General features: G+C 33.5%; 2 protein-coding genes across 2 annotated transcripts; one reads left to right on the plus strand and one right to left on the minus strand.

Annotated features, from left to right (window-relative positions):
- Nucleotides 1-263: 263 nt before the first annotated feature.
- LOC127125469 (lipid phosphate phosphatase delta) lies at nt 264-4,473 on the plus strand. The gene is made up of 8 exons (XM_051054248.1): nt 264-730; nt 821-916; nt 998-1,072; nt 1,217-1,347; nt 1,853-1,956; nt 2,052-2,180; nt 2,392-2,507; nt 3,988-4,473. Exons 1-8 carry the CDS (start codon nt 569-571, stop codon nt 4,339-4,341), a joined length of 1,167 nt encoding a protein of 388 aa, XP_050910205.1. The 5' UTR covers nt 264-568; the 3' UTR covers nt 4,342-4,473.
- Nucleotides 4,474-5,052: 579 nt separating this feature from the next.
- On the minus strand, nt 5,053-10,354 carry LOC127125470 (serine/threonine-protein phosphatase PP2A catalytic subunit). Its single transcript, XM_051054249.1, has 11 exons — nt 10,076-10,354; nt 9,003-9,059; nt 8,542-8,625; nt 8,179-8,250; nt 7,895-7,966; nt 7,313-7,353; nt 6,937-7,003; nt 6,040-6,231; nt 5,829-5,918; nt 5,625-5,732; nt 5,053-5,535 (listed from the first exon to the last, which is right to left on the minus strand). The coding sequence occupies exons 1-11, from the start codon at nt 10,166-10,168 to the stop codon at nt 5,470-5,472; spliced, it is 942 nt and encodes a 313-aa protein (XP_050910206.1). The 5' UTR covers nt 10,169-10,354; the 3' UTR covers nt 5,053-5,469.
- Between the last annotated feature and the right edge of the window lie 921 nt (nt 10,355-11,275).

The raw sequence follows: 11,275 nt of genomic DNA on the forward strand, positions 1-11,275 counted from the left end.
TTTTTATAGTTCGCTTACTTCAATATTAGTTGAAACGACTATGTGATTAATTATACTATTACTTTGTTTTGGCCTACTTGTCCAATCACATGAAGAAATCTTCTAGTACAAATTTTACAATTAGTTGAGACGACTCTACGATTAATTATTTTTCTCTTTCACTAATCTTCCACTTCCCTTTTTAAACACAATCATTGTCAATGCCATTTTTACATGACTATACACTTTATCATGCTGTAATAAAAATCCAGCACACCATTTAATTTTAGTAAAGTATTAATGCATTACACAGCACACCACAGCACACCCCTAAACCTGTCATTGAATTCAACGAACCGAATATAATTAACTAATGGCTCAAAAAATTCCCACTTTTCTCCTTCTCAAAACAACAATAAAAAAAGTCACAAAATTAATTTGAATAATAAAGTTGAATAAATGCAACTAGCGCTTCTTCTTGTAAATTCAATCATAATCTAATTTAGATTCATATTCGTTCACCTTCTTACTATTTCCGTTTCTCTTTCCTCTCTCTCTCTTCTGCTATTTTTACAGAGAGAAGAGAAAAATGGAAGGTTCGGCACTGTGGCAAGGTGCGGTTCTCGCCGGAATACTCTTCTGGCTTCTTTCTTCTTCGTATCTTAATCTCACTCTCAAGCTTAGATCTTTCCTTCAACCTTTCGTTACTCACTATGTTCAAACCGGAATCCCAATTCTCCTTCAGATCCAGGTAATTACCAGACACAATCCAGCAAATTTGTTATGTTTTCACTGTTTTTGTTTCAAATGCTGATTTTATTTGAATTCTTCGCTGATGCAGAGTTACAAAGCTGGATTCTTTGACGCTCTTTTTTCTGGGTTGTCTTGTGTTGTTTCTGTACCGTTTTACACCGCTTTTCTCCCTTTGTTATTCTGGGTACGTTTTTTTTTTTATGATATGGTACAAGTTTTTTTGTTTGAGAAACTGTTAATTTATCGGAATTTGGTTTCTTTGTAGAGTGGTCATGGTCAATTGGCTAGGCAGATGACGTTGTTGATGGCGTTTTGTGATTATATAGGGAACTGCATAAAGGTATGTATGTGTGTAAATGTGTGTTTATGTTGATGTTTATATTCATTGAAATCAAAATTTGATTCAAGTTCAACCCTTTATTTAGTTATATGTTGTGTTTGATGATTGTGGACTCAAGGTGTTTGTTGTTTTGTCAAACTGTAGGATGTGGTTTCAGCGCCGAGACCGGCTTCTCCTCCTGTGAGGAGAGTAACTTCTACAAAAGATGAGGAAGAGAATGCTCTAGAATATGGTCTTCCTTCTTCTCACACGCTCAACACTGTTTGCTTATCAGGGTAATTCATTGTTCCTTTTGTTGTTTGATTTTTTTTTCACGAGTGAAGAATCATGCATTTGTGTTAATTGAAAAGCTTCCATTCACCTAAGCCTAGGCATTTCGTTTTTTTAGACTTTAGAGTGCGGGAGTTTTGAGTCATGTTCTTAAGGATTCATGCTTGTGGTGGTTTGGCTGTTGGGATTTTAGTTATGTACTCTGACCAAAGAATTGAGTATGTGACAATGACATGCATGCCTTACAGTTCAAGTCACATGGTTTAGCTTCATCTTTCTTATCTATTTTATGGGCCAACTAGTGGAATGAAAATAGCTTAACAAGTAAAAACATGGTAATGCGTTTGCAATCATTTATGATGATTTTTCTTCTTTTGTCGGCTTAAATTGCTTAGAAGCGTGTAGTTTATTGAAGTCGGATTATGTAATATGAAATATGAAACACTGCTTTTGATTCTCTATGTTTGTTAGTAATAATGAATGTTTTTCCTTGGAATGGGTGTTTATCAGCTACCTTTTGCACTATGTCCTGACTCATGCTCAAATTCAAGGTGCCTATGTTAACTATTATGGAGTATCCCTTGCTTGCTTGTTCGTGGCCCTCGTTGGATTGGGTAGGCTTTTTCTATTACTTTCAATCTATCAGTGGGTTCCTACTTTTGGTCTAACGCGTGGCAGAACAATGAAAATGTCTTGTTGATTTTTGTAGGAAGAATTTATCTTGGTATGCACAGTTTGATTGATGTTGTTGCTGGCCTTTTTATTGGACTTGGAATCCTTGGACTTTGGCTTACAGTTGATGAGTACATAGACAGTTTTGTTGTCTCGGGACAAAATGGTATTCTTCTAATTGATTAATTCAATACATGCTGGTGGCTCGTGCTCATATTGTAGAATGTAAAACTTGATTTGGATTACATTTGTAACTATATTCTCAAGTGTTTCAATTTTTTTTTCTTAAGCATCTTTTCATACAAAAGCACTTTTTGAAAGTTTTTTCTTCCTTGTATTCTAGCTTATCTTAATCTGTTTTTTTTTTTTTTTTGCAGTTACAACTTTTTGGGCTGCTTTGAGCTTCCTCCTGCTTTTTGCTTATCCAACTCCTGAATTTCCAACTCCAAGTTTCGAGTTTCACACTGCTTTCAATGGTGTTGCGTTGGGAATCGTAAGTAGTTTCTCATCCTTTAATGCTATCAAATGTATTCCATCTTTCTTTTATTATCAATGAATATACTTTAGTTTACATAATCTTTTAATCTCTTCTTCATATTGGGTTAGATACATGATATGAGTGAGAACAAACTTTTATAATGTAGCACTTGAGTGGAGTCATAGAAAAAAAGAATACATCCAGGATTACTTTAATGAATTACTAATGGACTGTCTGCTCCACCTTACTACAGTCAAGTTTGAGGTGAATTGTTGAATGTAGATACATGCAGTGCAACTGTAAATTGAATACGTCAAATGTCTGACGACAAATTAGAGAGCATTAAAGATGCATATTGTACTTGAGCATGCCAGTTACAGTTTGATATGCTCGAGGATAAATGTTAAGCACATGTTATTAAATAGTGGCGCAATAGTGCTCTATTATAGCATAGTGGATTTTGATGGATCCGCTATGCAAACCACAACTCTATCCTAATTTTTCTATTAGGACAATAGAGGCTGCTAATCAAGTTGCTGCGTGTGTTTCAAATGACCTTTTTTTATGATATAAAGAAACTGAAGAGTTTGTAAGTTATACTCCTATATTCACTATGTAAACATATCAATATGTAATCTATGCTCTGCCTCCATTACCTTTTTTATTTGTATGCAGAGTGCTTTTATATAACAAATGACTTATTTCAACTGCTATGTGGCTTCTGCTATTAGCTCACAATGATATTTGCTAGTTCACATAGCAGTTTTTTGGTGTTTTTTATTTTCCACAATGTGCTACTGATAACACTTCGTCAAGCTAAGTTTGAAATGTAGCTAAACACAGTCCATATTGTTGTAAGTTTGTAATGCAGTAATTTTGGAATAATTATTAGAAATAGAACCAAATACTCATTATGAATTGTTTTCGAACCAAATACCCATGATTTATTATGCATATGCTATAATATCAACTATAGTTTGATTCTTCTTCATCATTACAGTCCTAGTTCCACTGCAAAAGGAGAGATAGATATAAGAGCAATTTTGTTATTATATGTAGGATTTAACAAAATTGTTTGTAACATATCCTGTGTGTCTATCTCTCTCCCAACACAAAAATTAAATGAGAGGATCCTAATGCTAGGAAGGAAGCATGATAAATTTTGTTTACTTTGTAGCAGTTAGATTTAAGCATAATCATTCACTTAACTCAGTGGAAGACAAACTCTTTAGTTGATCCCAACTCCAAATATTTTCATTTTTTTGTTATTTTATTATTGTGATGTGCTAGACACACTCATTTTGAACATGATAGTAAACTATGTATTTGTTTTTCAACTGCTCGAATATTCTGTCTTACATATTTCGGTGGCGTTTTTATAACTTGCAAATTAGATTTATGTTTTAGACAACAAAACATTCAATTCTGTATATTTTCTTAGCATTTTTGTAACTCGTACTGAATATGTATTAATTCAAGTGCTCGTGCTCTTCAGGTGTCAGGGGTGCAGCAAACATATACTCAATTTCACCATACTGGGGTTCCTCGGTTATTCTCTGAATTAACAATACCTGTATTCATGGGAAGAATGCTCTTGGGAATACCTACAATTCTAATTGTGAAATTCTGCAGCAAAACTCTTGCAAAATGGACTATCCCCGTGGTAGCAAACACATTGGGCATCCCAATAAAATCAACAACTTATATCCCCACGTTGAATGGAGCTAAGACAGGAGAAAAGTCAAAGGCTTTCGATGTTGATACTGGAATTAGATTTCTACAATATGCAGGTCTTGCATGGTCCGTGGTCGACTTAGTGCCATCCATTTTTTCATACATGAATCTGTGACTTCCAGATTTTGTTATTATATTAAATTTTTGTACAGTAGGGTCATTATATTGTATCATACAAGAACAATAGATCAATGCAACCCAATGAAATTTCATCTCGGTGAGAATTCAATGACGATGTTTAACATAATCCATCTACGACATTTCACTTGGAGGAAATGAGCAACACACAATAGCCTTTGATTGGATGAATCCTTCTTAATCCCATGTTTAAGTTAAATTTTGCATACACTTTTGTTCTCCATCCAAGGAAATTTTCAATTCAACTAAGGTAGAAACAAAGGATGGATGTGTATTATATATCCCATCAATTTTTCTTCACAAAAAGGTTATCCAACTCCAAGCATTGTTGAAAACTAAATGCGGCAACACTTCCGGTCAATAATCAAAAATACAACCATTGACTCAGACTTGTTGAAGAAATCTAATTTTAATTGTTTTTTATGACAGATATGCCAATTTGAGTTACACATGTGTAAGCAACATGACTAATTGCCGTTTAAGAGTAAAATATTCATATGAATGCAAATTAGCTGGTACAAGGGGTATAAGGAAAGTCCATCTTCAACGAGATAACCACTAAACTAAGATAAGAGGTCAAGCATCATACATTAGCAAATGTGCGTCAAAAATGCAAGATAAAGGAACAAATGCTGCGAAATATGATTACTAGCTTTAGATAAATGCTAATAATGAATAGAACACGCTATTACCATGAAACTTTTACTAAAATTGAGATAAAATATCAGAAGCATCCACGAGATTAAAAAACCAGTCGTGTAGGACCTAGAGCCTGGAAAGGGAGGAGGATATAGAACATGATTTTTAAAAAAAATGACATGGAAAACATACAAAAAATATCCACATTTTGCTGGATTAATACATCCTTGTAGAGTCATAATCGTGACGACTTCTTCCAGATAAGGTGTCCAGCAAATTCTTCAGTGAAACAGATTGGTGGAATATTACCTGCCTATTTTACATCAAAGCAGCCTTTGGACACCCAGAATATCAATGGATATAAATGCCTACGGCAATCTCACCAATGAGGATCCACAACTACCTGACATTAGACTGAAAGTAGAGTAACCACGATATGCCAGTATGACATTCAGCAGCAGCTACACTACAGGAAGTAATCAGGCGTTCTTCGAGTCACATCAGGTTCTCCTCGCCTTGGAGCAGGTTCAAACTGAAAGTAGTTCAAATTTGTGTACAGACAATCCAAGGGATGGAACTAAACAATATGTGGAAATTATGTTGAATGACGAAGAAACAGACCTGGATAAATGTGTGGCCCTTGCAATCATCAACCTCCAATATGGAAGCCATGTTGCCACATCGGTAACAGTAGTTAGGAGCACTGAAAATGGTAACCACCTTTTGTTCCTGTTTCAACAAAACAATGCACATGTCTGAAATTTTACCCCTATAACTATAGAGAGCAAATGAAAGAGATGATCATTCCATGAGAAGGACTATTACATGAGCCCAGTTAAATCCATCCATAACAAGCTGATGAGCTCTAGCAATCAATTTAAGGCTGTTTGTGTGATTGAATTGTTCAGATATATCCTGAAAGAATGCGAATTGGAATTGAAGTCATAATTAAAACAGTAATAGATCTCTCAGTGCTTCATCAAAAAACTTATAATAATAATCATGTGCAGAGTTGAGAGACTAAAGCCATGTTTACCTGGCCAAAGGTGTATCCAGCACCACGAGGAGAAATTCCCCAACCACATCTGTCATCTGGGTCAGACCACAGTAGATCACACATAGGCCCTTCATGAGGAACCTCTTGAACACGGTCAAAGTTCCTTATATTATCAAGGGTCTCAATTGAAGGTGACAGTCCACCATGCAAACAAAATATTTCCGATTCAACCTGGAAAGCAGCTTATTAAATTAGAAGCCGGTGATCAAAAGTTTGTTATCAAAACTAAACAGTTTCTAATTCATTTATGTCAAATTGATGAAAGTTGTTCAATCAATTTAGCATCACAAAGCTTGATCGAGACAGTTATTTTAAATCGAGCTATTCACGACAGAACTCGTTTCAGACATGGACAAAGACCCTAATGATAGATTTGTCAGAACATCTGCATATCTGTAAGTATAATATAATCGATGTTTAAGAAAACTACATGTGTTTGGTACAACTAACCACTTCATATCTTCTTTCTGTCATGGATTCATCCCAATCTAGAAAGTTGAACTACTCTTTCTTAATATGAACAAAAAGAAATTGGGGCTAGTTTTATCAATTATAAAATAGACACTGCTTAGATAAGTCATGAGACACGGTATATGAAGCAATATTGGCATTCAGCAGGTATTACTTATTGAGGAAAAGAATGTGTCGGTGAAAAAGCAGAAGTCGCAAGTAAGAGTAGTGTACACAGGAAAAATTTTAACAGCTTAGACAAAAAGATAAATGTTGACAATTAATATTGTGAGCAGAAAATACAACTCAGTCCAAAAAATCACTCCATCTTCCAAATTTTCAATTTACATCATAATTTATATGTACAAACAAACACTTCAAATCACTGACAAAAATACATCCATAGAGGGGGCAAAAAGTACTAACCAATGCAGTCAGCGGGAAAAAATCAAAGAGGTCTGTAAAGATCTTCCAGACATTAGCACTCCCATACCTGCAAAAAAAAAAAACTAGGATCATGAATATGAAAAAAAGGAGAGTAAGGAACTAGATGATTTAAATTCAAGAAACCATCCCAATAAGGTAATATCCGTATGATCAACTAAATAACGAACTCATAAAGCTGAGCCTAACAAATCACAAATCACAAATCACAAATCATAAAGCTACATAACATAGCACGCCAAATCAACAGCACAATTCAGATGCCCATTTGGAAAACTATGACATTATATTCCTACAAATATTACTCTAGACAAAAGCATCTCATGTTTTGTTCCATAGGAAGGTGTTCAAAACTTACTTTCTTAGGCATTCATCGTAAAATCCATATACCTGAGTAATCTGCATAAAAGAAAAACGATAAAGAAACAATAAGTTCACCAAATAAAAAAAAAACATACAAGTCTTCAAATCAAAGCCAGCGATGTTTAGCAATGTACAAAACAACTAAAAAGCATCCAAGAATAGCTAAATTTGAAGTCACTCAAGACTAAGGCTATGTTTTGATTGAAGGAACATAACGGAGCGGAGCAGAATGGAATACGACGGAGCGGGATGGAATATAGATCTCACTCCATTGTTTGGTTATTTTATTAAAAATGTTCCATTCCATCACATACACCCCAAATTGGATGGAACAAAAAATAAAGAATTGGATGGAATGGGATGGAATGGATTCCATCATGTTCTATTCCATTCCACCCATTATTTGCAAATCCAAACAATGGAATATCATTAGTTACCACTCCATTCCATTCCATCCCAGACCACCAATCCAAACATACCTTAAAGAGTTACTACGTAAGCTTATAAATAAATGCCATAAAAAAACCTCAGGAAACAAAGCAACTTATAAATTTGAGTGAAGAGGGAAAATTTGAACCTGACGGCTTTCGTGGTTTCCTCTAAGAATAGTAATCCGCTGAGGATACCGCACTTTGAGTGCAACGAGGAGCTGAATAAAATAACTAATTAGTAAGTCTGATAATATAACACATTTAATCAAGGGGAAATTAAGAAACAGATATATTAACAAACATAAATAGCAACGCAGCTTCACCATCAATCTACATCCAGCCTCAAAAGGCACCAGAAGTGATCTAAAACAATCATCACAACTACTAAGCGGAAGAAAATATCAAACAAGTTAATCCTGGTTGAACTTACTGTTACAGTCTCAACTGAATAATAACCCCGGTCCACATAATCACCCATAAACAAGTAGTTGGTATCTGGACACTGAAAACAAAACACACACTTAGATTTTATATCTAAATGATCGGTAAATATATCATCCAAAAACTTGCAAAAAATAGTCTTATCATGTTATAATTTGCAAAATTGCAAACCCGAATATTGGGGTCATAGTGAGGTCAATTAGATAGTTCCTGCATTACTCCTTTATACCTCTGATGCACTTTAAGCCTCATGCTTTTCTTTGACAGGTCTCAATTAGTTAGCTACGATAATACATTCCCAACTGTAATAGAAGATTGATTACAAAAAGAAATTCACAGTCAGAAATTATACCTTCCCTCCAATTCGAAATAGTTCAGCAAGATCATGAAACTGCCCATGAATATCGCCACAAATAGTCACGGGGCTTTTCACAGGCTGTAGTAAAGGAGATACCAAAAGAAAAAACAATTAATGTTTTCTTTCTCTAACCTGAGAAAATAAGCAATTAAAAGGTGCATTGAAATGCTGTAATGTAATTGGTATTGGCAAGCGGCTATATTGCACCATTTAAGATTGAAGGAAGTATGCCCTTTCAAAAATTAGCCCTTAAAAGCAGAGACAGTATGTCCAATAAACCCAATATGGAGAAAAATAAAAACAATTTAGTTTAAAATCAACTAATTTCAGGTTTAATGAAGGAATACTTTTCATTCAAAGCAAGCTGTTAAATAGTAGTGATGCAAGTGAGATCAATATCTCAAGAAACAAAAAAAGGTCTCATTGAAAAATAAGGCAGGAAGAAAAGGCTCTACCTGGACATTACTTTCATCCATTAAAATCTCCTTAGCCTTCTCACATAATTCTTTAACCTAAAGTTAAAGCAGAAAACAACATCATTATTTAATTTTTATGTATTTGTTTTTCCCAGGGTGATAATGTCACAAGAAATAAATGAGGTTAGACATAGCTCCCTAATTAGAGACATAACTGTTCAAAACAAACAATACAAAGAATCAATATAAAATGACGCTTGTGAAAAAAAATTAATACAAAATGATACTCCTTTTAAGGTTAATAAATACTGAAAGGGAAAAATATTCCCTGAATTACATTACTCAGGTAGCAATTACACACAGATATTGTTCCCATATCAGCATATCGAAAGTAAACAAAACTCACTACAAGATCTTTTGCATGGAAAGATAAACAAAGCAAAACTTAACGGAACCAAGAATGTATTAAGAACCAACACACTCATATTTTAATCTAATCAACCTTCACTCACACCCAATTAACCCATGTTAAGCTTCTTCAACGCACAAGTCAAACAAAACCCACCATAAGCCAACATCTGATCCATTGAGATGCCAACAAAGCCACGATTTTCCGTAGGTAACCCCGTCACGATATTGCTACATTCAACAATTTATTCCCAAATTTCTTACGGCAATAGCAAAAATTCAAGATAAATCCAAATCTAAGGTTCATCCAGTTTCAATTTCCAATACATAACAACTATATCTTCAGATGTCAAACCTCCAAATGTGATGCATACCATCGTACCATAACAACAAGACAATCTCCTTCTAACAAAACCCTATAATAACTTACCAAATACCAAAATGTAAAATATCAAAGCTAAAAACCAATTTCCAGCAAAAAAAATTTAAGGCTTAAACAAAAACAAAAAGACAATCGCATCTAAGTCTTCACATAACGAAATCAACCACAATTTCACGGAAAATTAACATAACAAACTCCCACCGAATGCAATAAAAGTGTAAAAACTAAAACGTATAACAAATCAATGGTAAATTGGACACGCGGTGGCATAATTGTTGAAAAATGAAGCAGATCGTGAGAATTTATAGAAATTGATTCAAACCTGTTGTTCAGAAAGTGGCTTGCACTGCATGAGCTGAGAGATCTGCTCGTTGAGATCGTGAGTGGATTCGGCTAGATTCGAATTAGCACCCATTGTATCGTGAATCGGAAGAACAGATTCAAATGAGTTTTAACAAACCCTAGGAGGAGGAGATTTTTTCAGCGTCCTCGCTCGTAGTGAGGAGTGTGGACGGAAGAGGAACCCCGAAATGAAGATTGGCGCGTGAAATAGCAACCAACGCACGCTCCCCAATAATCGCTCTTTCTTTTCTGACTTTCTTTATTGCTTTTTAGTATTTTTAGTACTACTAATCAATTTTGAATGGAATTTTTTTTTTGTTTAACTAAGGAAAAAAATAAGTACTATATTTGAAAATCCAATATTTTATTAAAAGTAGTTATGAATTTTCTTAAGTTAAAGATTCAATTCAGAGATTTTTTATATATTTTTTTTTATTATTGACCATTTCAATCTTTGGTTCATTAATTTAGTAATTTTTGTAAAATTAGACAATGTATGTTGCAATTATGTGAAAATTTATAAATTTTAGTGTTATTTTAGTCTTGGGAAAATTAAAAAATTTTGATTTAATTATTTTGTAAAATAAAATTAAATATATTATTTAATTAGAAAAAATAGAGAAAAAGAATGAAAGAAAATTAGTTTAATAAATATGTCTTCCATTTCTTGTTAATTAACCGAAATTTTGTAAATTAAATTATTCAAAAATAACATTTTCCTTCTCGTTGCTTTAATATAGACTACAATCTATAATCATGTATTTAAGATTTATTCTCATCAAGGATTTCTCTCATTGTTATTGTTTTAGCTATTTTAGTGGCATATGTTTTTATAAATATCTTTTCTATTTAATTTTCTTTTACTTTTGTGTCATTTTATTTTATAATCTTTTCTATTATTATTTTATTTTATTTTTGTGGCATGTTATTTTATAAATACTTTTTTGAAACTATAGAAGCACATGAGTGTTTCTAGAGTTATTATTGTTAGGTGTGTTATTTTTTTAGAATGACATCAAGGTAGTTTTTGTGCCACGTCATTCTTTTTTTTTACTGAGGTGAACATTTTGATTATCCATTGTAGCTAAATTTTGTAATTAGACTTGTTTACTTCTTTTACGTATCTTTTTATTTCAAATCTTTTCCATAAAAACATTCTTTGTATTTCTTTCTTTTTTTT

The sequence above is a fragment of the Lathyrus oleraceus genome, chromosome 3, assembly GCF_024323335.1.
Source record: "Lathyrus oleraceus cultivar Zhongwan6 chromosome 3, CAAS_Psat_ZW6_1.0, whole genome shotgun sequence".
NCBI classification, from domain to species: Eukaryota; Viridiplantae; Streptophyta; class Magnoliopsida; order Fabales; family Fabaceae; genus Lathyrus; species Lathyrus oleraceus.

Bases quoted from the DNA above. Each gene is read 5' to 3' on its own strand.
- LOC127125470 (XM_051054249.1), bottom strand. From the start codon at position 10,168: ATGGGTGCTAATTCGAATCTAGCCGAATCCACTCACGATCTCAACGAG. The intron at 7,004-7,312 runs GTAAGTTTTGAA...TTTTTTTTGCAG, and splicing joins TACGATGAATGCCTAAGAAA to GTATGGGAGTGCTAATGTCT. The intron at 6,232-6,936 runs GTTAGTACTTTT...GCTGCTTTCCAG, and splicing joins TTTTCCCGCTGACTGCATTG to GTTGAATCGGAAATATTTTG.
- LOC127125469 (XM_051054248.1), top strand. From the start codon at position 569: ATGGAAGGTTCGGCACTGTGGCAAGGTGCGGTTCTCGCCGGAATACTC. The intron at 917-997 runs GTACGTTTTTTT...GTTTCTTTGTAG, and splicing joins TTCTCCCTTTGTTATTCTGG to AGTGGTCATGGTCAATTGGC. The intron at 2,181-2,391 runs GTATTCTTCTAA...TTTTTTTTGCAG, and splicing joins TGTTGTCTCGGGACAAAATG to TTACAACTTTTTGGGCTGCT.